Here is a 27,938-nt window from a genome sequence, read left to right as displayed (position 1 = left end):
CACTATTATTGTGAGTTCCAGAGCCCAGTAGGGGCTGGAAGCCCCTTTAGAGTTTTCATAAAATTCATAGATTAAGAGGGATGTGAGGACAGCAAGCAGAGCAGAACTGCACAACAACAGGAGGTCCTCAGGGCATGTAGCCCCTTAGACTCTGCCTCTTTGTGACAAACCCTCTGTGCCTATGCTAGCTCAAGGGCCACACTCCAGGGGTTCTAAAGCTTTTTATTGTTCCTTCTGCATGGCCCTGGACAGGGGAAAAAGCTAAACTCCTAAGGCATAGGCAACATGGGCAACAGTGTGAGGCACTGACTAGTTTGAAACAAAATGAAGGACCTGTAAGAAGGTCATAGTCTTTTATTCCAAGAGTTCACTTCTGCCACGTGCTTCTTTGTGCCGGAGAACAGATTTAAGGCTGTTTCTCTCCAGTGCCTGAAATTTAGCCCTTTCATTTCAAATTCTCGGGCTTTTGCTTCCCCTAAGGGCAAGGTCTTCAGTAATATTTTTCCCTCCAAACAAGAAAAGTCATTTCTAGAAGAGTCTTTTGAACGGGTCCAGGCACCAAAATGAACATTAAAAGCTAGATGCAGACAGATAGCTTCTTAAGGATGTGGTAAGCATTCAAGCATGGTTTTTGGAATATGAAGCCACTGGCTCATGTTGATGACCAGACTGAGAGTGGGAAGTCTTGAAGGAGAGTAGGGGCCGGGGCTTATACCCGTGAGATGGCTGAGATGGTGTAAGCTGGCATCAGGATGAAGCAACAACTAAGACAGCTTCAGGTAGACAGCCGGAAGAGTGAGGATGGAACACCGAGTGGAAGACAGATCCCAGGAGGACTCAGCATTAGTACAAACGTGCGAAGGGAAGAGTATTTAGGAAACACTCTGATGTCAAGCTCATCTCAGACCTTGAGCTTGGGAGCATCCCAAGGTCTGAGTGTCAGTGTTGTTTTCTGATGTGGAATTTTTGAGATTTATTGAGAGGCTGATATTTGACTCACCTGGAATGCTTCCAGAAAACAACAGCTCCTTAATTCCAGCCATCCAATTCCTCAGTGGTAGGTTGAAAGTGTTGGTCAGCAGTTGAGTTGTTTGAACATTGTTTTCATTCATTGTTGAGCTAAGGGATAGTGTTTTGTTTTACATTTTTTTGCTTTTACCATTAATGCTGGAGGAATACCTTGTAGCACTGAACGGTACTGCTGGGCTCAGCTTGTCACGTGGGTTATGGTGACAGTTCAGTGATTCTAGCACATGGGAGGCAGAAGTGGGAAGGTTCCTGGGCTTTCCTGGTGGACCAGTCCAGCTAAATCAATGAGCTCCAAGTTCAAAAAGATCTCCAGTCTCATAAAGTAAGATGGTGAAAGAAGAAAACAGCTGTCCTCATGCTCTGGTCTCCACATGCACACACATACACACAAATGTACATGTGTGCATATAGACACACACAGGTACATGCACATAAATATGTACAAATGTATACATAAACATACAGATACATTTAAAAAGACAGTGATTTAAGTTTACTAATTACTTTTAGCATAGAAACATATTCAGTAGTATTGCACATTCATTCCACAATAGCTTCCATACTGTAATTCTGAGATCCAAAAGAAATGAGGAGATTATAGATTTGTATACAGACACGTGTGACTCAACCAGAAAAAGCTTCTCTGTTCCTGTCTCTTCCCTTACAGCTCTTTAACAAAATGACTAAGGAGGCCAAACAACCATTCCAGGGAGAGTCTCTTTTAACTGTTGTGCTATTCATGAAAATCAGTACTTTCTCAGAGACTAGCTTTTCATACTTGTTTTTTTTTTTTTTTTGACCATAAGTGTTAGAAAAGTTACTTTGAGCTGAAGTTTCATCTAATACAAGGGTTCTCTCTCTCTCTGTCTCTCTCTCTCTCTGTCTCTGTCTCTCTCTCTCTCACACACACACACACACACACACAAGGTTTGAAAAGTTAAAAACACAAGCAACACTATACTTTTTATTAAATACAAAGAGAAGGTAATCCACCCTGCAATAGGTTTTTGAAAAATCAAAATATAATATGATGATAGTATAATGTATATTCATCTAATTATGCAGTGTGGTATGTATTATGCACACATACATGCCCCTTATTGCTCTGCTGAAGCTACTGAGGAACATCTGGGCTAATTTCAGGATATAAGGAAAACGCTTGAGATAGGATATTTTAAGATGTTTCAAGTGTGAAGTCCTTTGCTACTGCAGACAGGACAATTTCTCCTGTCCTCCATTTTCCCACGCTCCTCAGGCAGATTCACAGGGTACAGCATTCTCTTTCCATCTCCTTTGACACACGCCCTGTCCTGTTTCCCACTCCTCAGTCTCACTCCTGTGTTCTCTTCACTGCTTTCTTATTTTAACTTAAAATTTTTGCTTTTCATTTTTCCTGCAAATGAAATTCTGTCCATTTGCTTTCTGAGAGTGGGGGGAACCAGTTGCATTGAAAAGATTGCTTACAGATGCAATCTTATTCAAATGGAAGTAGTGAATCAGAAGCTTGGATGCATACAGCGCTTTTAAAAAGGACATGAGATAGCACATGGTTAAAACAGGTCAGCAGCAAAGTAAATTCCCTCAGTGCAGGGTTCATAGGTCAGGCATTAGCTTTGTCCTGGACAGTATTGTAGAGCTTCAGTTGACACCTCTAGATCCTGACTTTGCCTGTGTCTGGGACAATATGTTTTCTGGCTGTGGAACGTTGTCTTTGCTAAGGTCATGAGGCTTCACAAATTATTAGAGTGTTATTCTTTTCTGAAAGCCAGAAGTATTGTCATGGGACCAAAGACGCATTTTTTCCTAATGTGGTACTTAATGGATGTTGTTGTGAAAATATTAATCATGGTAAAACATTTCAAAGCATTTTAATTTTATTTGTTTATTGCATTCAACTTTTATTTTATTTTATTTTATTTTCATCATGTATGTGTTGCTATAGGAAATAGCTTCCTAATTGCTGAGGTCTGGCTAACACTCTTTCCTGATAAAACATCTAGAAACAGAGCTGCGGATTATAGGAACTGTCAAAGTTGAGAGTACAGAGTGTCACCCTGCATTCCATCTCATTACTCCTTCGTGACTGACAGTCCTATCTTTTCCATTAATTTTAGATTAGATGAATTATGAAAGAAGACTACTTATAACCCTAAATTGACACGTGTGTCTGTGCATGCGTGGGTGTGTGCATGTGTATTGGGGATCACATGTTCCTCTATGTGCACGTGGAGGTTGGAAGACAGTTGGTGGTAGTCAGTTTTCACCTTCTACTACATGGGTCTCTGGCATTGAACCCAGATGGCCATGCTTTGTGGCAAGTGTCTTTACGATGTCTTACAGGCCCCAAGCAGACTCTTCCTAAGTCACATAAAAGGAAGGAAAACTGATGGAAGTCCCCAAATGTCTGCTGCGTTGCCTCATCCTACAAGGCCAGAGCTAATCTTTTACAAAAGTTCCACCAAATAGGAACTGAGTATTGAGATAGTCTTGGGATCCATTCTTTCAAACCGCCACAGTAACCAAGGGAAAGGGAGACAGGGTGTGTTGTTTTGAAGATCCCTGTGGTGTATTAGAACACTAATGAGTAATTTGTAGGGAAATATCTAGTACATCATTCTGTGATTTTCATTTAATAACCCATCTCTTCTGGGGCCAACCTTGTGCACCTATTGCATTTCCTGGTTTCTATTCATGCTCCAAGTTAAAGTTAAAAAAAAAAGATTGGAAACCAGAATCTGCCTATGAGAAAGAGTATGTGGTATTTGTCTCTTTAGGCTTCAGCTATGGGTGGATTTCATGTCTTGATCGTTATTAATGATACTGCAATGAATATGGGAGAGAAGACAGCTCTCTGGCACACTTATGTCATTACTTTTGATAACATACTAAGTGTTGGATTGTTGAGTCATAGGAAAGTAATAAGCTGAAATGTTTAAAGGGTAGTTTATAGTTATGATTTTTTTTTACAATGGCTGTGTTAATTTAATTCTAACTAATAATGTACATCAGTAATCTTCTACTTCTTGAGAAATACTTCATTTGATTCATCATTTTTATAAAAGCCATCTTAACAGGTGGAACATGACATCTCGTCTTCTTTGGATTTGCTCTCCCTGATGACTAGTTATGTGTGGTATCTACAACAGCTGAGCAGTGGCGTGTCTGCCTTTTAAGAAGTGTCTAGTCCTTTTCCACTGTTTGAATCTCTGTGTTTGTTTTCTTAACATTGAGTTTTTGATATTTACCTTTTGTCTGATATGTTTTATAAATATTTTCTCCCATTCCATTGTTTTGTTCCCCAAGTGTATCTTGTTTTAGCTGTCTTCGACAGAGGATGGTTCTTTCTCGACTGAACTTTTTCTATTAAAGGATGTAGTCTTCACACATACATAGAACTATATCTGTATAGGTTTTGCATTCTGCTGCTTGTTTAGTTTTCCCTGAATACAAACTCGCTTAATTTAGTTGAAAATGTCACTCATGTGTTCTGTATCCTTGGTGAAATTTTGTCTACATTTTCTAGCAATTGCTGAGAACATGTTTAGTCCCTAAGTATATTTATGGATATTCTTACTCCTTTTGGCTCTATGCATGAGCATCACGTATTTTGGAGACCTGTTGTTAGATGCATGTACATTTATGCATATTGTGTTAGTTTAGGGAATTTGGCCTTTCAAAGTTAAATAGTGTTCTCCTATCAATTTTCTGAGATTTACTTTGATATTAATGAAGCTGTTTTCTTTTGTTGAGGTTCTGCATGTATCTTTTATTGGTAATTTTATCATTTATCCTATGTATGCCTTTAAACATCAGTGGATTTTTGTTTATAGTATGTAGTTTTTCCTGGTGTTATAATCCAATATAATGATGTTTAAGTTTTAATTGATATACAAAGCTTAAATTTATTATACTTATTACTATTGAATTTCAACCTGCTACATTATAGCTGTTTTGTTGACCCCTTGATTTTTTCTCCTTTGCATATAATTTTGAGGTTTGCATTTAACTTTTTATTGATTTTTATTTTTAAACAATTATTTTAGTCATTGACCTTGGTTATGTATAATATATATCTTTAGGGTCTACCTTTAAATAATACCATAACACCTAACAAATAGTATGACCAACTCTATTTTTACCTTCACTAACTTTACCTTGAGAACTCCCTGTGCCTTGGTGTACATATGTATGGTCTCTTAAGACTTTTCTTAACTCTCAATGACAGTGATGCACCAGACATGACTCTGTCTGTCAAAGGCTTGCTGTACTCATGTACCCGGGACATATTTGTTGTAATTTCCTTTGCTCATGGAGAGTTATAGGAACACGAGCTGAATGCATCATCAGAAGTCCTTATGCTTGGTCTTCAGAGTCTAAAAGACCTAAATCAAACCCATCTTCCTTTCAGGCCTTTCAGAAAGTTCTTTCTCAAACTTGAACTTAAACCAGCTTGGCCTGAAGTTCCCTTCCTGTGTGTCTTTCTACTCTCTGGCTTTACGTGTGGCACAGGAGCGCTCAGACTCTGCATTTCTACTTTGTGGAGAACTCTCCTCTAGCACAGTACACACATGGAAAGACCTTCTCACTCTCCTCAACAGATTACTGAAGGGTGGGGGTGGGGGCAAATCCCTAGCTTCCTTACCAACTTGAAGTAGAGACTGTACTTCACAAAGGCAAACATTGAACTCAAAACCCTGTCCTTGAAACTCTCTGCTTTCTTTCACTCCAAACACATACTTAAAAAAAAAAAAAAAAAAAAAAAAAAAAAAAAAAAAAAACAAAAACAAAAAAAAAAAAACAACTGGGTTTCCAGTATGGCTAGCTATTCTTGAAAAATGCTATTTTCCTGAGAACTTGATTTTCTTAACAGCCCGTCAAATGCAGTGACTTTGGGTTTGCTACTTGCAACATGAAGACAAGCCAGTAAAAAGTCTGGAATTTTCTGAGAAATTTAATTTGTTAAAAAAAAAAAAAAAAAAAAAAAGTTTTCCCATCTTGGGCCTGCATCTAGGACTTATGAACCCTTGATAGCCGTGAGCATATCTGCAAGATTTTGTTTGAAGTCTTCAATTGAAGAGTTCACTGAAAGATGTCCTCCTTAAGTCATGTCCACAGCATAACACTTTCTTTTTGTCTTTTTCCCCCTCAAGGGGTGCTACATCCATTGTGTACAGATGCAAACAGAAGGGGACCCAGAAGCCCTATGCTCTCAAAGTGTTAAAGAAAACAGTAAGTTTATTTCATTATATTTTAGTATCTCTGAGAGACCTGAGAAGTAAGAAACCAGACTCAAAAAATCCAAAGTGGTCATGGAGAAGCAAAGCTGGTTTGTTGTCTGATGGAAACCACAGAAACCATGGGATGCTCTGACAGTCACTGCTCTTAAGTGGGATGCGGTTTGTGGAGAAGGATGAGAGGGAAACGCAGTAGAGTAGGGTGAACCTTGCTTGTTTGTGAGCTGTGTCGTAGATATATGTGTGTGTTTATGGAGTGAGGGTACAACCTGCCCTGTAATGTGCTTGAGAAGATGAAAGTAAGTTTTCTAAGGTTGGTTGTGGTTTGGAGAAGTAGGACAACGAAAAAGACATGATACACTTTCAATCACAGTGTTCCTTTGTCAAATTCTATGTCAACTACTATCGGAAGTGTGTGTGTTTCTGAAAACCCAGTTGTAAAGTGTGCCAAAGAGATTTGTGTCAGATATGTGTTAGATATTTCAAGGTCAGGTGACAACCTTTGGCAGGTCAAATGAGGCTTCTATCCCCTGAGGGCAGTTTGTTGTTACCAGCTCTTTAGGTATTGTCTAGCAAAGTGAAATCTTGCAGTTTCCTGGGATGAAGAATTTAACAGCACACAATTTTAGCCAAGTAGAAACAAAATGACATTTTTAAACAATCTGTTAGGATTTTAAGCTGTAGCAAAAAAAAAGGGGGGGGGGAGCCCTACAGTTTAATCAGAATAGATAGCAATTTAAATGGCAATTAGTACCCATAAACTTCACACATGAGTTTTCTAATTTCTCTTTTTTAACAGAGTAACAATAAATTATTTTATTGATAGTGTATTATACAGAAAGGGTGTATAACGAATAGGTGGAAGATTTTTTTCTTTCTTTTTTTACAACTGAAGACTTAAATATAATTCTTTTATAAAGTAAATGCTTTATATAGTTCTGTGACCTGCTTATTGTTGGGTACCTTTATATAGACTATGGGTACTTCATAGAGTCTGGGAGTCTATAGAAATAAGGCTCTAGAGACATGTGGCTTAAAGGCTGGATATACAGGTTTCTGGTAGTCATCTCATTGAAGCAGGACAAAAAGATCAAGAGTTCAAAGCCAGACTGGAAAGCCTGCTTACTTTGCCCTATGTTGTCCACTTCCCATTAGGTATCTCTGGTGGTCCAAGGTGCCTTGTGGTCTGAATGTACTGGATGTTAATTGTCTGTGATCCATTTAATTCTCCTTCATAGGAAGTGTGTCTATGTTGCTCACTTTAGTTTAAATGTTTTGTGCACATAACTGATCAGCCACACAAGAGGGTTGTAAATGTAGCCCAGGCAAAGGACAAGAGAAAGAAGTGTCAAGAAAACTTTCATTTCATACATGCCAATTTACCCCTGGCCTTTGCTTCACTCACGACATAACAGTGTCTTTCTATTTCTGGACCCATTGAACCTTCCTGACCCTGAACCTGGTGGTGAAGTTGGTAACAGTCAAAGACCCCAGAGAGAGAACATCCAGGTTTATAAGTTCACAACAAAGCATCTAGTTAGTCTGTCCGGGCAGAAGCCGTGTATCAATGTGAAACTGTGCTTCTGACTGCACAAAGCCCCTGTTCCCACAGTCCATCCCCATGTCAAGCTCAGCCTCCAGGGTCCCAGTCTCTGTACATTATTTTGTTTCCAACGATCTGATGTGTGTCAGAAGCCACAGGCTCTGAGGACCCCTGATGAGACATGTGTCCCAAGCCTGTTGGTTATTCAAATCCAGAAGTCATATTTTCTAATTACTGCCAGCAACGGCAAAGTCTGGAGACCTGGTCATAGACCCAGCACTCACCACATGTAAGGCAGATATCTTTAGCAAAGGAGATGGTCTTGGACTGCCATATTGCCCTGAGTGTATCCATGAACTCTGGACAAATCTTTCTACAGAGGCATGAGCCAACTCATCATAGCACTCCAGAGGAACAGGGTATTGTTCCACATTCATCTTGCTCCAGTTGACTGTGTCTTGCAAAAAGTCCTTCAGGATGGGCATGGAGAAGTCATTGTTGTAGAATTTGATATGGGTGAGCTGAGAGCATTGTTTGAGTGTTGATAGCAGGGCATTGAGCTAGGGAGTCCTTCATTCTACACACCTGCAAATCCAGAGTCTCAAGAGTCTTTGCCACTTTCTCTAGGAGACCGCTCAGAAGCATAAGTTCCAAAGCTAGTAAGACCACACCTCTCATCTTTAGATGTTTTAGCTGAAGGAGGCTCTGAGAGCAGGAGAAAGAATCCAAGTCCGGCTGTGAAATTTGGTAGTGAGTGATGGAGAAGGTCTCCAAGGGCGTCATCAGGGACTAGTTCTAAGCACTACAGATAGGTCTCTGAGTCCCAGACAAACCAGGCAGCTATCCAGGCTTCTGGTCTCTGAGTATTGAGTTTTCTAATTTCTTAAGTCAATCCCCAAAATATAAAATGCTTAAACTCATGTTTGTAAGTTTTGCTATATCAATTTCTTAATCAAAAAGTTTTATGAACTAAGTATTATTTGAATTTTTTGAAATAATTTTCTATTAAAGATCTAAATTTTTAAGAAAATAAATTAGGTTGTTTTAGTACTAGTCTTGCATGTTATATTTGGACTTGACAGCTATGTGTTTTCTTATTGGTTAAAGTGTTAGTAAATTGGCAAGTTGTTCCCTTTTTCTTTATTTCATAGTCGAGGACAACATTTTAAGAAACAACCATTCAGAAATGGTTTGTGTGAAGCTGGATATGGTGGTGCACTCTGACAGTTGATGTACAGAGGAAGGGTGGTTGTAAGTTCTAGGCCAGACTGCACTCCACACTGACTGAGATCTTGTCAGAGGGAAGAGGTGGGCAGATCTTCCTAAAAGCCCAGGAAGACCATGTGGATAGGAACCACGTGTCTGGTGGAGCTGTGAGGCTGATGTTGTCAAACACAGTTATTGCTGTGCCAAATGGAATGAGAGAAAAACCCTGGAGGGACCTTGGCTCTGAATGTGAATTAGATAGGACCCCCCAGCTTTGTCTTTTAAGATGAATTATGCCTGGAGATGTGTAAATGAGAGAAACAGCAAGCAAAGCCACAAAGAGCAAATCGCCTCCAGTGTTTAATTCCATATAGGTCAGGGAGATGGAAAGTCTCCTTTCTAAGGGAAATGAATGGAAGCTGTACATCTATTTACAGAGGCAAACTAATGCAGAGGAATATCTTCTTAGAGCATTCAGCACAGGATTTGCACCTGAGGCCAAAAAGATTTCTATGGTCAGAAAGGTTGACTTATTTATGTGATCTTTTATGTCAGACCACATAAAATTGCCTCATTTAAAACCATATCTGACCTATGGTTTAGTGTGACTTGGTTGACAACTATGGAAACAATATAACCTCACTGAATATTTCCTAATACTCTCATCTTATGATTGGGTATACTCTTATTTTATGATTAGGTATAAACTTCGGAGGCCTTAAGATTAATCTGCCTAAAACTATGTATCATATATCTATCTTCCTGTCTACCTATTCTCCTCTCTCCATGTATGATTCATCTCTGATCCATTATCCATCCATCCATCCATCCATCCATCCATCCATCCATCCATCCATCCATCTGTAAGGCTCCCACGAAGGGAGAACCTCACCCAAGCCTCAGGAATTCACAACACTCATTAACTCACAAGACACCGAACTTGATGCAATCAGCAAGAGGTATATTTCCATCAACATGTTGAGGTAAAGACCTGTAGCCCACACAGGGGCAATGGGGTCTGACCCCGGGGGCTTTGGAGACAGAGAGGATTTAAAGCCAAAAACCACACCTGGGGGTGGGGGGAACCATAACCCAGGGGGAGTGAAGGAGGGTTATTGGAGAGTACCTGTGGAAAGTTCCAGCCCATTATTCAGTTTGTGACAAGGTCCAAGGAACAGTCATGGAGAACATTTTGTATATACTATTTTCTAAGAGCCTATTCGTAACCAACCATCTATCTTGTGGTCAGCCAAGGTCCTGAAACACAGAGCTCATGACCAAGCTGACCTGCACTCTTGGTTTTGCCCAGCCTGCTAGGAGATTTTGAAAAAAATTTAACCCTTTCACATCCATCTGTCAATATTAAGTTAGTAGAGATAGTGAGACAACTACCATAATTTGGTGGCTTTAAAAATGTAAATTTATGTTCTTCAAAGCTGTTATTGTCAGAGACCACAAGGCCCTGAGAGGGAATGTATGCCATGCCTCATGCCTCTTGCCTGGCTTCTGGTGACAGTAACCAATCCTTGGTGTGCCTTGATTTGTAAAGATCATCTTTCCAATTTCTACCTCTGTTGCCAAATGGCCAACTTGTCCTCATATTCTCTCATACCATTTTCCCCAGGGAATGGGTGTGGCACATTGTCACTCATCTTGTAGGAATACCAGTACTGCTGTGTGGGAAGCCCACCCTTCCCAGTATGACCTCATCATAACTAATTACATCTGCAGTAACAGCGTTCTATCAATCATATTATCAGATAGTATATCTAAGGCTAATTTAAAAATAGCCTATCTATTATTTTATCTGGTGATGAATACATTTCATATTAAAATGTTAATAAATACAAAGAAATTTCCTCGGCTTATAAGTCAGTGTGGTTCTGAACCTGTGGGTTATGATCCTTTTGAGAGTTGGATGACCCTTTTGCAGGTCAATTGGAAAACACAGACAGCTACAAAATGATTTATAACAGTATCAAATTTACAATTATGGAGTAGCAATAAAATAATTTTATGATTGGGGATCACCACAATATGAGGGATTGTATTAAAGGATTTCGGCATTATGAAGCACTGTTATAAGTGACTAATTTATTATATAAACATGCTAAGTAAAAAGTTTTTTATCTCTGTTTTTTCAACATGTTTTAAAAATATTAATGCTAAAATGCTTAAAACAAGGGAATATGATAAACAATGAATACCTCATGTGTGTATTCAAAACGTCATTTTCAACTGTCTTGCACAGATGTGGCAATCAAAGAAAGGTTTGTTGTCTCCTTTGAGAGTTAATTATTTAATAATAGTTATGTTTCTCAAAATATACTTAAACATTTTTATCAGAATTTATCCTAAATCATTTTATGGCAATATTAAGTTCTTTTCTCATAACTTAATATTTTTGAAGTAATTTATTTATACTATCCATAAGAAAATTATATCCGATTCAAAAGCTCTACTCATCACTGAGAAGCTGTCATACATTTTAGGCAAATGCTTGACTCTTTCAGAGGAATATTCACTCTCATGATGAAACTTTGAAAAAGAAAAGCAACATTGAATATTTTTTTATACTAAAAAGCACCTGGGCACCTTCTGTAGTAATGGCCAGTTGTCTCATTGTGTCAGTGATGGTGTTAAACTTGGGTAACAGTCAGAGTGAGCAAGAGAAGAAATGGGTTGAAGCTCTTTTCCTGTTCTTTGTTTATTTCCTCCCCCATCTTATCACTAAACATTCCTGCTGGGAAAAGGCCTGCTCAGTAGGCGTGGCTCTCATCCCCTTGCTCTGCCAGGGCGTGACCCAGGTTTTAACATTTTTATTTTGAATTAGTATTAGACTCCCTAAAAAGACCACTTTGTTCCTCATTATCTCAAGCATTAGAACTAATTGGGTAACAGTTGCCACTGAGGTTATCACTTTGGACTTTATAAGTCTTAAATCAAACATGAAGAAAGAATTGCTGGTAGCGAATGCCTTTACATTTCCCAACATTTCCTTGCTTTGCTGGCCATGCAGACATGATTATATCTTGCTTTTCTCTTTGTGTCTGTACAATAAATATACTTTGCTACATGATAACAGCGAAGTCAGACTCAAGACTGTATAAAAGAGATAACTTCGAGCATCAAACTTGAACATATTAAGCACAACATAGCCATCTTGGTTTGGGTTTTGCTGGGTTAAATAGAATCTCCACTTTTTTTTTTTTTTTTTTTTTTTTTTTTGTTTTTTTTTTTTTTGTTTTTCAAGACAGGGTTTCTCTGTGTAGCCCTGGCTATCCTGGAACTCACTCTGTAGACCAGGCTGGCCTCGAACTCAGAAATCTGCCTGCCTTTGCCTCCCAAGTGCTGGGATTAAAGGCATGTACCACCACCACCCAGCGAATCTCCACTTTTGAATAATGGCAGGAGGACAATGGAGTTTTATTTCAGGGGTGACCCATGTGGACTAAAGTCACATTTATTAGTTAAAAACATATCTCGGAATCTATATGATTTCTGAAGTTTAGCCTGCATGGCTTGTTTTCAAAATAAGTAGTTTGATATTTAATAAATGTATGTTTACTGATGATTCATACTGTCTCTGGAAATTTAGAGACTGATAGAAAAATTATAGAAATCAGATGAAATTTCCAGGTGTATGACTCAGCAGCATTAGTTATATTGTTCTAACTGTAAAATTCATTCTTTCATGAAATAAGCCAGGATCAAGTCCGAGGGCTCATCTTGGTATGGGTACTCAGAATGCATGCGTATTTTGACTCTCCCCCTAAAACAGTTGTACAAACATGAGGTCTGATCATAGACTCCAGAGATAGAGACACTGTGTTTGATCATTTCCACTACGCACTATCTGTGTAAGGATACAAATTATAGACCATTGCTCAAAGTCTGTTTCAGCTATAAAGCGAGTTTAAGAACATGTAGCTCACAGTATCCCAGTGAAGATCAAAATGAGATTGCTAATATAAAATATTTTCCAAGACACAGCAAGCATGTTGCAAGTGATGCACATAATAATAGAGTTTAATGAAGGGAATCCACAAAGATGTTTTTATCATGATATAAGTTAGTACTATGCAGTTCTGACATCTCATTAGCTTTGAAATTGAGTGATGTGTGACACATGGTTGCTTATGTGTTCATTTGTCTGTTTTGGGACAGGGTCTCACTGTGTAGTCCTGGCTGTCCTGGAACTCCCTATGTAGTCCAGACTGGCCTCCAGCAACCATAAGTCTGCCTCCAGAGTGCTGAAGTTAAAGGCATGTGCCACCATGCTTGGCTATACTGTGTACTTTTGTGTGAACAAAATTGATGATACCATCTTTGGAGTACTTTTAGCATTAGTGCAAAAATGGGTATTGATTTTTCTATTCTGATTAATAATAGTAAATGCGGCATGCAGAAAAGATTTCTGATAGTATGCCTTACTATATACATTTTCCTAGATTAGAACATTTCTGCCAGACAGCTCTTTTCTGATTCGTATTTGGGTACCATGTGCCAGGACCCATGGTGCTACAGTATTTTCAGGCACAGGTTTTGTCATCTTAGTGATTATGGTAGAAAATTACCTATACTGTTTTTTGGAAGTATTTTCCTCAAGTAATTTTAGTAAATATTTACCAAGTAATTGCTGTCAAGTTTTATCTATTTTCATAATAACAATTTATGCTCTTCAGGGGGAGAACTATTAACTGTGATCTACTGATCACTCTGTAAGTTACTTAAAAACTTCAATTAACTTTTCTTCTTATCCTTATAGAATTTGAGTAGATGGCTGTGACGGCGTAGCAGGGGGATGTGGAGGAATGTTCTAGATAATGTTACAGACTGGAACCAGGTTTCCTTCCAAATACTGTTTAGACGGATATCCATGATGGCGCCACGAGGAAAGATTTTCAAGTCACTTAGTTCTTGGAGACAATACCCTTTTTTCCAGTTTCCGAGCAGGACTGTTTGAAATAGCATCTGTGGAAGTACACAGGTTATCACTGTGTTTCCTGAATGCTCTAGGTATTCACAGCATGTCTCCCTGTTCTCCAGTCTAGCCCTATTTATATTTGTAACTGTTAAACCTTGTATCAGTATTCACTAAGATTCCTTTAGAAATAATGTGTGACATTTATGTACAGAACTGATTTTGAATCCAGATGTGCTGTATTTCTTTACTAAGTGCTGAACCTTGGTTGGCCAAGTGACAGACTCTAGCTGTCATAAACACTCATTTTACACAAAGATACATATGCTCAAGTGAAGTATCTCTTTATAAGAAAACCAGCAACCGGAAATTCAAAATTATTCAAAATGGCACCCACAATCGTTTCTCACTCTGAGAGATTAATATGTATTCATTTATTCATCCAGTCATTCATTATTCTTTCTTTTTTATCAATGAGTTACATCTCAAGCCTGTGTTATTACCGGTCTATAGCTAAGTCTCAGAGACTAAATAGAATTGTTGGTTATGATCTGAGTTGTGTGTCGCTAAAGCGTGCTTTGAACTACTAGTATCAACTACTGTAACACTGTGTCACTACCTATAAAATTACAGAACTGAAACCAGCATTAGTGACTTTGAATATTTTATTTTAAGAAACAAAATGATCTCCTAGATTTTATATTTAGGACCTTTGAAAATAAAGCTTTCGTTTGTTTACTTCAGTAACTTTTATCAGTGTCTGTTCACGGCAGTGTTCAAGCCCACACTCCAGCAGAATTGTGTTTGTTTCTTGAAAATTAAGCTAATTTTCTCCTTTTCAGTTTTCTGGTATTCATGGGTCAGTAATGTGTATATTATCCATGTCTTGTAACAAACCATTCACTATTTAGTGGTTTTAAACAACAAGGCTTACTGTTCTTCACAGTCTGGCCAGATGATTGGGTGATGGATTTTTGTGACAGTTGTTTGTTGCTCTCAGTGGGGTCCACATGAGTGCAGGTAGCTGGGTCCCTCTGCTGTGAGTGGGCAGCTGAGAAGACTGTCTCTTCTCTCCATTTTTCCTTTATTCTATCATATAAGAAGCTGTGTCTCTGTTATTGTTCTCTCCCTCTTCTGGAATTAGGGAATATTCTATCTTAAAGGCCAGCTCTGATCTCTAGGAAAGGCTTTCTTAGTTTCTCTGTGGCTCTTGCATTAGTTCTTTATAATTTTAACTTGACCTATGAGTCATCTTCCTTAGGCACAGGAAATGAGTCTTGTTGATGACTGAGGACCTTCATCTGCCTCTTCACCATAGAAAGAAGCCTGCCTTCTTTTGCAGATGATCCAGTTCCTCTTAATTCCATTTCTCATGAGTGTGACTGTCTTTAAAACATTCAGTTTCTTTTTAATCAAATTAGTATGCACTCATTTTTTCTCCAAAGTATGAAATTCTTATCCATCCAAATCTTTCTTGTTTTGGACATGTCAGACTGCCATGTAATAATGTCTGGGTGGTTGAAGGCAATGCGAGTCCACTACAGAACCTGGAAGATATGCCTTCAATATATTTATCTTCTTATAGTTTGTGTCTATTCAGGACAAATGGCCTAGTGTAGTTTACCAAGTTTCTCTGAATAGAAGTCAGCGTTGTTCAGAGGCACTCTTGGTGACCTTTGTGGCTGAGTATACTCAGGAGACTTGGTATAAGCTGTTCACCACACGCAGACAGACATTTCTGTCATCCTAGGCCAAAGCACAGGAACCACTCCCAAAGGCAACATTTCTTGAATCCAAGGAAAGTTCAAAAATTCACTAAATTTCTTGCATTTCTCCAAGTAAATATTTTCCTTAGAGTGGAGACTTTGGGGGCGACAGAGCACTCTTTTATAAGTTAACTTTTTGATAAACAGAATTAAAACACACTGTATTATGAATTCCTCAACCTTAAGAGTCTTCTAAAACTACCTTGGTTTAAATGCAGCCCTGTATTCTGTGCTGATTATTAATGAAATCGCAGTGTTTCAGCCTATTTCATAATTTCTCTGAACTACAGAAAAACCTCAGGAATGAGACCAAATGCTGTTAGAATTATAAACAAATTTAATGATGTTCTTCAATGTTAAGTCAAGAAACAAGACTTATGTTTTTATACACTGAACAGCAAGCCATCCTAAAAAGCAAAACAAAACCAGTCTCATTTTTAAAAGGCATAAAAATACTTAAAAGATGAAGTTAACAAAGGAGATAAAAGACTTGCACACTAAAATTTATAAAACAACAATGAATGAAACTGCAGAGGATGCACACAAGGGGAAAGATGCCTTATGTTTGTGGGTTGAAAAAATTAGTGTGTCCATATTATCCAAAGAGATCTACGGGGTCTACATGTAATTTGTGCCAGAATTCCAATGTCAATCTTTCATAGAAATAACAAAACAATAGCGAAATTCCTGTGGAAGCACACACACACAAACACACTGACACAGACACACAAATACACACACACACAACTCAAATGGGCAAAGCAATGAATGTAATGAACCGAGCCGATCATCACCAGACCTTACTTTCTTTAAACATTTGCTAGAAAATTGTAATCAAAACCACTTGCTATGGTGATACAAAAACCAAGAGGCCCCTAGAACAGATAGATGCCCTAGAAATCCACACATTTGAGGTAAGATGATATTTGATATTAAATGCCAAGAATGGACAACATGGACAACATGGTGTCTACAACAAACAATGTCCTTAAAAGCTTTATCTCTTCATGCAGAAATGAAATTAGCACTGGAAAGATGGCTCCGCAGATAAAGGAACTTAACCTCTGAGTCTGACAATTTAAATTCAATTCCTGGACCCAACATGAAAGGAAAGAGAACTGGCTCCTGTAAGTTGTCCTCTGACCGCCACATGTGTGTATATACATGCACACGCACGCACACATTCAAAGAGACGGAAATGAGATCCTTATCTCACATACTACAAATCTTAACTATAATTGACTAATGATTTAATGTAACATATCAGCTGTAAGATTTGTAGAAGAAAACAACCAGGACATAACTTGGAAAATGATTTTTTTTTCTTTTGACTGTGGTAATAAAAACAGCAAAAGCAAGTTTAAACTAGTAGAACTGTATCGAACTAAAACGTTTCTGTACAAAACAGTTGACAAGCTGTTGAATGCAGCTACTTGGAGAAGAAGCAGTGACGTAGGAATATCCCTTGAGCCAAGAGTTCAGTGTCAACCTGGACGACAGAGTGAAAAAACAAAACAAAACAAAACAAAACAAAACAAAACAAAACAAAAACAAAAAAAACCAAACTCTGCTAAGCATGTTGGCCCATACCTGCAATTCCAGCACTCAGAGGCTAAGGCAGGGAGAGCATAAGTTTGAAGCTACTATGAGCTACATAGGGATACCAGACTACCCAAAACATTATACAGGACCTGTCTCACAAACAAATAAACAAACAATAAATAAAATTTATGCACTACAAAAAAAACCAACTTAAAGTGAAAGCATTTGCACCCCATACATCCAGTAACGTGCTAATGACCACACTATTTGAGAAATTCAAAGAAACTCATTACCAAGAAAACAAATAACTGGATCTGGATATAGGCAAAGAACCTGAACTTGGGGATATCAGATATCCTCCCCGAGGTGCCACACAGTGTGCAGCAGACACATGAAAAGATGCTCAACCTCACTAGTTATATCAAATGAACAGCAGTATGTCAATATCTTTATTAAGATAGTTGTGATTGAGAAAAGAATGCTACTAAGCATTTGAAGAACAGGAAGCCTTGATCAATTTTGGCAGGAATGTAAACTGACAGTCATTATGGAAATCAACATGGAGATTCTCCAGAACTGAAAATAACAGGAGCTTTGACTCAGCAATCCCTTCTCTAGATATAAAATAAGATCACTACCTGCAATAGGCTGTCCTTCCTTCTGTGCTCCTTACGGCATCGTTCACAGTAACAATCCTAGAAAAAAACCTGCATTCCTCGAACAACAAAGAAAGTGAACTGTGAATGACGAAAGGATATTAAAAGTGTCAAACAATATCCAGCCTTCAAAAGGAAGAAAATCATGTCTTTACTACAAAATGCATGAATCCCAGAGGACATTACACCAAGTGCAATCAGCCAGACACAGACATGTAAATATGATCTCACATGTAGAATCTAAACATGTTGAAATCATAAGGATGGAGAGTGAAAGTGAGTTTGGAAGATCCCTGTCACAAGATGTGAGCTCTGGCAACAACAAATGACAGCGTCTCCTGCCTCTCCTTCTACCTGACCTTTAGGAATGTTGAAATCTGACTGCGGGCCTCACATATACTCACTGCTGTGATGCACAGAATTGACAGAGCCTTCGCTCTGGTTTAAAGATGTGCCTCCATTAAAGACTGCTATGAGCCACTTGTTTGTGTTCTCTGAAAGTGCAGGCAGGGTCACCTTGGCCAGTGATGGAAAGGGGAATAAATCAGAAGCACAAATAGACTTTTGGGGGCCAGTCGAGGTCTTAGCACACGTTAAGGAAAGTAGCTTGTAGATAACAAGCCATGTCAAGTGAGGTGTAACTTTTTCAAGCGCCTGTCAGTTGGAACATATTGATTTTTGTAGGGACTATTAAGCCAGGTTTCCTGAAATAGGAGCAGAGATATTTCTATTCGGTCTGTGACAGGTTGGTGTGTGCCTAATGAAGAGAGAAGATGGCTGAGTGGAACGTTAAAATCTTGGCCTGTTATGCCCCATAGCATCCAAGAGACCACTTGCAAGTCTCAGCATTCTTGCTGAGACTTCCTTGCTGTAATTTGTGGGGGATTTTTTTTGCATATTTATCTGCTCAGATATAAATATTGAAATTTGTTATAATTCTGCTTGCTCATCTCTGCTCTTACCTAAGCTGTCATAGTCATTTTATTTCCTGTGCTTTGCTCTGTGAGCACTGTAATCCAGAAGGAAATCAATAAGGAGGTTGGGTGAGAGGATAAAAAACCGGGGGGGGGGGGGAGGCAGAGAGGGGGGGGGAGGTATTGATTGTTTAAACAGGTGGTATTGCTCAAAAACAAGCACAGTCAAAAGATAAGTACATTTAGCTCTCTATGATCTGCTTAAATGACCACATTCAACCTCCTGGTACTTTCACAGTGAGAAACTGGAACTAAGAAGATCTTGACCTTTTAAATTGAATCTATGGGACAGAGAAATGAAATGTGTAAAAAGCCAAAATCAGAGGACATATGAGAGAGACGGAAGTCTCCAAGAGCTGAGTGGGAAGTACCTTGTAACAAGCAAGCCTTAGACAGGGGCAGTAGGGTTCAGAAGAGAGTTATGTCTGAGAGAGACAGAGAAGCCACATAGTCAGTTTGCCTAAATGCACTTAGTATTCATATCTTAAGGAGAAATAGAGAAGTCACAACTTCAATATTAATAGAGAAAAATAAAAGTTGTGAGATCTTAAACTGTTTAAGGTACAGAGTTGGTTAAAGTTTCATCCATTCAGACAATATCAGACAAAGGAGAGATGGTCAGAGATGTTCCAATTGTGGAGTTTGAAAGCCACTAATTACCTTCATCAGAATGGAAGGAAATGGATGTTCATGTGCCAGGGGATTTTAACTAGAAGAGATTCAAATAGCTTTCAGCATTGAATTTTTTTTTAAGTTTTTCTCACATTGAATACTCTAGAATGTTCCTTCAGTAGTTCTAATAGTAACATATATGATATCAGTCAGAACGGGGCCAGTGATTAATTACCAAGTATGACACACTCACCTCCTTCCCATACTAGTGAAAGCTCTGCATGGTGAGAGTGTTTGTTCTACTTAGCGTTTTAGATATTTATCCAAAGTACACAGAGACATGCATGACAAGACTTCTGAGAATCTAAACTTGGCCTTTTGAAATTTGTTTCATCAAGGCAGTGAAAGGAAAAGTGGACGAACAAAGTCAGGGATGATCTTGGTCCAGATGAGCTGTTCTTCCTTCCCAAGCTGGTAAAACAATTAAACAAAACAAAACAAAACCACCTATACCCTTATTGACACAGCCATAGAGGATCCCACCATAGCTTCTAAATCATGCTCTAGATCAAGGGCCAGTGATGTTATCTATGTAGAGAACGCAAGCAATGTATTTCCTCTCTGAATTGGGTTAAAGCCGTGGTTTAATGTGTCTCAGCATGCATTATCCACTACTGTGGTTTGGTTGTGAATTCCCCAGAGGTTCATGCGCTGGAAGCCCAACCCCTAAGGGCATGGTAGTGAAGTGATGCGGTTTCCTGAGATGATTACATCATGTTGCTGCGCCACACTTGAAGGAGATTAGTGACAGCATTGAGTTAGTTCTCTGAGAAGTGCCTGCTTTACAGCAAGGCCATCTCTTCTGCAGCCAGTTCTTTTCCTCATTTCCCACTAATGTGTCATACAGCCCCGAGGTTCTTGTCACAATGCTGTCACCTCGCTATTGAGTCCCCCAGTCCTTAAGAATCATGAGCCAAATGAACCTTTTTATTAAGGAATATCTTACCTTAGGTGTTCCTCTGTGGTAAACATAAAGTGAACTGAGATATCCACTAACAAATGAACAAGAACAACTGGGGACATGTGACCTGTGGCCTACGTTTTTGTTTTGGTGCTGGCCCTTCAGCTGTCTTGGTGCCAGAATTTTTATTTAAGATTTTAAAATCAGAATAGTCTAGAACAATTTTTTTATAATGGCATCCAGCCATGCTGAGTGTTCTGATCCATTTGAAGACATAAAGCAATGGCACACAAGAGCCCGTGACTGAGATCTTTTATTTATAAACTGAAGCTCATGTAAAGTGACAACTCTTGTCTTTTAAATTTTGACATATTTTACAAAGGGACTATTGATAAAAGTCAAGTCAAAATTTAAGTACCACACTAATATCTGCGCATACACACAAATAAAAGTGTTCTTTATTTCCTATAAAGAATTATCCTTAAACCTAATACTACAGAGTATCTGGAAGGGAAAATACTTTTTAAAAAAAAGTCAAAGATCTCTCTTTTTTCCTTCTTTAAAATTATTTCCTGGGCTGGAGAAATGGCTCACTGGTTAAGCGTGCCTGGCTGCTCTGGCAGAATACTGGTGTTTGGTTCTGAGTACTCACAGTGGGTGGCTCACAATTGCTTCTAACTCCAGCTCACTGGCATCTGCACACATGCACATGTTCATACACACAAAAGTAAACATCTTAAATATATGTAAGTGAAAGTATTTCTTGTTTTTAGGGTGGGTTTAGCTGTGACTCAAGGTTATGCCTACTTTGCCCTGTTCTTTCCAAGTGGCTCTGCAAGAGCTTTTTCATCTGTTCCGAGCCCCTCCGTGTCCCCTTTGCCCGCGAAAAAGGACACGTGAGGCAATGTTCGGGTGGTTACCACAGCGAGGCTTTACTTCTTGTATAAGCAGAAGCGGAAAGACGGAAAGACCGGAAAAGGCACTGCTTATATACACCCTAGAGTGACGTGTTCACTTCTGATTGGCTGTTCACTCATTACCCATAATACACCCCGGGATGGGCAGTGACTTTGGCGCGCTTTTTGCCTTTTGCACCTGTGCAGTCAGTTGTTTACTTGTGGAGACACGGGATGTCAGCGCCATCTTGCAATGGCGGAATGTATCACCACTAACCGCGGCTTCCTACATTCATTTATGGCATGTTCTCCAAGGAAGGCATAAAGAGTCCTTATGCCAGGACCTTTGCCAGTTGCTATCTGCAGAAGAACCTAGCAAGGTAGGAATATTTGCAGCTGTGCATGGCTGAGGACAGGTGATGATTTTCACTAGTGTGATGGGAAAGCCAATAAACACCTTGCAAACATTCAGAGAGGAAGCAAGCCCCACAGTACACAATCCACCAGCCCCTTGAATGCTGCCCCTTTCCATCTCATTGGCTTGAGAAATATAAAGAGAAGAAGATGGCAGGACATCAACATAGAATGGGCACTCATGAACACAGTCCCTCTGAGGACAGCTTTTCGATTATGAATCTTTTAACACAGAAGATGTGAGGATGAGCTATGGGGTGCTTTGAGGACATGCAAAATATGTATGGAAAACCACTCTGCACACGCGGTCATTCTTTCAGTCCTGATTTCTGAAGTGTCTGGCGCCTTCTGGGAAAGTGGGACTCTGGCATTTGTTGATGTTAAGGTAAGTATTCTCAGCACAGAAGGCAGATCCCGACTTTCACATCTAGAAAAGGGAGTTGAGGACCAACATCTATAAGACCCATTTAAAGCCCTTCCTCTTTGTAGCCCTTCTGGTTTTTTATCTCCTCCTTTTATAATATAATTTTCTCTTCCCTTTCTTCTACCCCTAATCTCCCATGTACTCCTCCTTGCTCTCTTTCAAATTCATGTCCAACAATTTCATAAATTGTTATTGGATGAATATATGTGTATACATATATATTTCTAAATATAACATACTCATTCTATATCATGTTACACACATACATGCGTATGTGTATGTATATGTATATATGTGTGTATATATATGTTTTCAGGGCTAACCATTTGGTGTGCTCTTTCCTAGGGAGGACTATTTCTCCCACTCAGTATTCTCAGTTGCCTACACTTTCTATGTGGGGCTGAGGCCCAGGCTTTCCACCGTCCGCTTTGGCTTGTCTGTTAGTATCATCCTGGTTCAGCATTTGGGCAATCACATTGGTGATACCTTATGAATATAGCTTCTGACATTACTAGGAGACACACCTTCTCAGCAAACTTCTCGTTCTTTTGGCTTACGGTCTTCCTGTCCCCGCTTCCCCGTGTTCTCTGAGCCTCAGGTGTGGTAGTGTTTGTAGATGTATCTGTTGGCTTCACAACTCTGTGTTTAGGTTGTAGGTTTCTATATTGGTCTTCATCTGTTACATTGAGAAGTTACACTGATAAGGAGTGAAGATTATCTGTAGACATAAAGACAAATGTTTAGATTGTAGTTAAGGATTATGCGGTTTAATTTTTCAACTGATTGTTTATAGCATGTTTGAAGAACAGTCATCAGGATGTTGGAAGAAGCACTTTTGGGGAGGAAGAGGTGGTTGGGCAAGGAACTAAGGTAGTCGTTAAGAGCATTGAGGTGTTTTATGTTTAAATATATTCTTGGTAGAGGATTCACTGCCAAGACCTAATTGAAGAGTCTTAAAATGCTAATGACTTCAGAATTTTTATTTCAATTATTTAATAGATGATGAAGGTATGAGCTTTTTAAATATAATTAATGGCTTGGTTTTCTAATGGATAGCCAATGACTTGGTTTTAAGAATCATACAGATCAAAGGACTGTCTTGGGAGCTCTAAGCTTCTCTGGTATTTTGCCCTCACTGTAGGTGATTTCAGATTCATGTAACTGAGCCATTGCTGTTTGACTGAAAGAAACATAAACTAGAAGCTAAATCACACTGTTTCTATGTACTCTTGAGAATTTTAAAGGCATTTTGCAAAGAATGATCTTGGCCATGTGAAATTACAAAAGATACTGAGAAGAAATTATTAGAACCCAAATATATATAGGGCATGGCTGATTTAAAGACAACTGAAGTATGACTCTAATGATTAATAGTACTGATTAAACATAAGAAATGACCTTAAATATTCCTTAAAATTAAAGTGAGGAGTGCTATTTTGGTCCCAGTTTCTGAAAAGGTCAAGAAAAATATGTATTTAAATGAAAACACACACGAGTTGCTCCCTCTTGTCACTGCTTGACAGGGACATTATCTTGAACTTAAGGATTTGATGAAACTATCTTTTACTCTATTGTAGCTTCTCCTGCCAGAGTTTGAAATTGTTAAACAAAACAGGAGAAAATGTTAATTTTGTAAATGTCATCTTAGGGAAGGCACCAGCATTCACTGGGCTTCCATGGACTGAGAAGTTTCTGCACAGACTGTTAATCCATATAACACCGATAATGCTGGTTGTGATCAATGTGTCCAATTTGTACATAAAGAAACTTAAGTAATCCTTGTATAGATTAAGTGATCAGAAAGAGGACTCAGAGTAACCAAGCCATCTAATTGTCAGATATAATGAAATAAAAATTTAAGTACAGCCAAAGGTGGTCCCTACCACAAGGCTTATGTTAGTTCAATTGATAAAGAACAGACATAATATCTGGATTAGGCATTGATAATATTGGGCCATTATGTTTTTAGTGACAAAGTAACAAATCATTTTTTTCTGGTTTGAAATACAGAAAAGACATTTTTTAAAAAGCTAAAATTACATAAAACAACATACTGACAACTACTTATGTTACAACTGTAGCTATTTTTCATATTTACTATATCTTACACTTAAAAATACATGGTATATGTTTGATTTCTTCCTCCTGTGATAATCTAAGCCCTGAAAGAGGACTTGGGTGCTTCGGCATTAACTTTCTTTTTATCGTGGGATATCACTCTCTGTGGAGAGGACTTGAACATGCTGGTGTTGGTGTCTCCTCTGGGAAGATGGAGAGCTGGTACACGTCAAGGCTCTGAGTCACAGGAGATCCCATCATTTCATCTTCTTTTATTTACCTCTGCTATTGTACTTGATGCAAATCATGAACTATTGCAAGTAATAGCAAGGAGTGGTGTTTGAAGGAAGTACTGTAGGGGTATCCTTTCTGACCTTGGGAAAAAACCTCTGTGTATAATGATAGGGGAGAAAAACAGGTAGGATTTAAGTACCAGATGCGGTGCACTTAAAGTGAATCCACCTGATATCTCTAAATTGTATTTCATAGACTGTTACTCACTTACTTCGGGAGAACTTAGAGAAGTTGTATTATGTTGGCATGTGTTATATAGTTAGAAACTATGGGTTTCTATGTGGGTGTTTAGGGAATTTTGATGCTTTTCCTTGGCTGAGGCAGTCATTCGCCACTCCATTGTTGGAAAAAAACCACACACATGCAAGCACACATACACATACATATGCACAGATGCATGTGTGCACATACGTCTTAAGACCTAAAATGGTAGGATGAGGATTAATTAATTCTAATATCATTTTACCAAGACTTGATATTAAACCAGGACTAAGCTACCCTTCCATATTTATCAACCAGCTTCCATTCCTTAATCATCTTTTCAATAAGTTATTATATATTGGGCATTAGTAAATAAAACTAAGTTTACCAATATACTGGAAAAAAAAAAGATTCCCTGATGTTGCCATAGAGTTAATGCTCCATTGAAAGAAGAAATAGTCTGGAGTAATAATTAGATGATAATGTGAATTTTTGCAAGTGTTCTAAAATAAATTGGATGGTCTAATTCACGGCATATGTCTGAGGTTATATATCTTGTTGTGTTATATTTTATTCTGCAATACATCCCATGATGACCTTGAGCTCATGACTCTCCTGCATCAGCTGCCCAAGTGATAGTATTCTAAGTGTCCACAGCCATGCCTGTGGAATGGTGAGAAAAGATGCTCTTAAGTGGAGTGAATGAAGAAAGAGACTGATGGAGGGCAGAGCACAAAGCCGACAAACGCGGTCCAGGAGCTAAATATCCTCTGGAGGGAAGAAAACTACATTGACCCAAAGAGTGAGCTCTATTATATGTGGCAGAGTTTCATTTCGTCTAAGCACAGTGGGACATCAACAAAGGCATTTAAACCAGGGAGTGGCATGCATGACCTGATTTACATTTTAAGAAATCATTCTGTCTGCTTTGTGCAGAAGGAGGCCCTGCAGAGGCTAAGAGTCAAAGCAGGATGTTATTGTAGACATTAAATGCTGTAGCCTGTAAAGGAAAAGTTAGACATGAATGGAGACACAGTAAGAAGACTCAGGGGCACATACAGGAGAGTGCTTCTATGGAGGGGAGCAAACACATGCTTCACAAACAGGACTGGGTAGTGTGTGCTGTGAGGGGAGATCTTTGTAAAGATGAGAGAAACTAGATCAGGATTACCCCTGAGCAGTCTTAATTCTGGGGAGAGAACAGATATAAAGAGAGGAGACAGAAGCACACAAATCCTTGAATGACCAGGCCAGCCCAGTTAGTCAACAGTTTCTCCAAGCTTAGGAGTGAGGATTAAAAAGAAAAAGACAATTAGACAACATTGCAGCAGGACCCCAGCCAGCTCTGAGGCTGAGGCAGGTTTATTTTTTCCCCAATCTGCTTTTATACCATTTTAATTACATGCAAGTATTAAGGTCAGTTCTAGGTTGAGGAACTAGTAATACAATAGATGCAAATAGTCAAGGAACAAGCAAGGTAATAAACAAAGTCCTGTGATCACTTCCCTTGATCACTGTTTCTAAGGGCTTATCAGAATGACCAAAATATCTGGGCCTACTTCCCTGTCCTAGCCCAAAGTCATATTCACGCCTGAAATCTGCTTCTTTGTTCTAGTCTAAGATTTAGATTCCTGCCTGAAATTACTTCCCTGTTTTAGCCTAAAATTAGAATTCTGCCTGTGCTTACTTCCTTGTCATGGCCCAATGTCAGATTCCTGACTCAAGCCCATTTCCTCATCCTTGGTCAATGTCAGATTCCTGCAAAGCTGCCCCCAAAGTCCTCCACACTTGAAGGACTCTCTCGTTCACATGCCTTCCATCTCCTCCTCTGCTGTACCAACTCTGTTTTCTGTGGGACTCTGGCATTCTCCCAAATCATTTGTATAAACTTTGTTCAGCTTACTGTCTCCCCTGGAATGTTAGGCCTGTGTCCTTGGCTGTCAGTAAAAGGACTCTCCCCTTTGAAGCACATTCCCAGTGTCTCTTCACAGGAATGTCTGTACTCAAGACCTAAGAAGGGAAGCCTATGGGAGACTCACTCTGGAGGAACTGCCTCCTTCCTAGGCCACTGCTTCCATAGGCTTTGTTTTCCAAATTGTGGATGCTTTTTTCTAGGTTAAGCTTCCAGAGCCATTACTGTGTTGTCCAAAGTCAATTCCAGTTCTCTATACAAAGGCTCTGCTTTTCTCCTTTACTTCTCTCTCCTAAAGTTTTAGAGTCTGAAAGGAAGAGGAGATGACTGGAAATAGAAAAATTAGAAGACCCTGACTCTCAGAATTCCCAACCCAAAGTAAGAAGACAATGAAGTGAAATGCTTGTTTAGAGTCTGTCTTCTTCCACTCACAGCAAAGTTGGCTGTACACCAGAAATGTCAATCAGATATTGAATTTCCCAATGGGTTATACCTGTCACCTGTCCTTCTCCACCATGTCCATAGCATGTCACCACCCCATCTCTAAGCAACTACCTCCTTCCTGTTGACTCCAAACTCACAGTGAATGATTTGGGAGACAAATGGTTAAGGGAAAATAGTATGAAGTTTAATGTGGAAGGACCCAGGAGGAAATCTTGGTTTCTTTAAAGCATATCAGTAAACTGGAATAGAAGAAAGGGAATGGAGAGTGAATTCAGTACGGAGGGCCATAGCTTCGTTAGTATATATCTGAAGCTGCTTCTTTCCTGTCTTTTGCATCTGTGTAAGCGGTAGTTTTATTCTATTTCTCTGGGCATGCTGCTCCACTGTTGCTCCCACATGTCCAGGTCAATGCTACCTGATCAGCAACTCTTTTACCATCTTCTTCACTTTGACTCCTTGCAATGTAGAACACAGCAGCACAAGGCCTATCATTTATTTATTCAAGTTCTGCCTCTACTAGAACAGAGGGTTTTTTCCCTCCAGAGTGTGTTTTATTCACTGATACACTGTCATGCCCAGAATATTTTCTGTATGTAACAGGTGCTAAAAGAGTATTTGCTGAAGAAAGCGACAAACACATTTTGTTGATGATGATGATGATGATAATGGTAAAATAATTCTCCTTGGACTTTTATGCATTTGCAATGATTGGAGAGGAGAATGAAGGCAGGTAGATATATCAGAAGTTGGAGGAGAGAGGGCATAAACTTTTCTACGTAGAATGAGAGCACCAAGGGCCTTTAAACTTGGTGTCATAAATTTATCCCCAATGGATTTAGTTCAGATAC

At 39.0% G+C, this 27,938-nt stretch overlaps 1 protein-coding gene across 2 annotated transcripts in view; it reads left to right on the top strand.

Moving 5' to 3' along the window:
• The window catches only part of Camk4 (calcium/calmodulin dependent protein kinase IV), a 224,025-nt gene that overhangs the window by 109,907 nt on the left and 86,180 nt on the right, over nt 1-27,938 (top strand). For both annotated transcript variants that reach the window (XM_034518596.2, XM_076912860.1), the window contains exon 3: nt 6,180-6,258. In XM_034518596.2, coding sequence (XP_034374487.1) covers nt 6,180-6,258 — 79 coding nt within the window. The remainder of the gene's footprint in view (nt 1-6,179; nt 6,259-27,938) is intronic.

This window comes from Arvicanthis niloticus, chromosome 14 (genome assembly GCF_011762505.2).
Source record: "Arvicanthis niloticus isolate mArvNil1 chromosome 14, mArvNil1.pat.X, whole genome shotgun sequence".
NCBI classification, from domain to species: Eukaryota; Metazoa; Chordata; class Mammalia; order Rodentia; family Muridae; genus Arvicanthis; species Arvicanthis niloticus.
The sequence above is the reverse complement of the archived record's forward strand: the minus strand, read 5'-3'. Positions and strand labels throughout refer to the sequence as shown.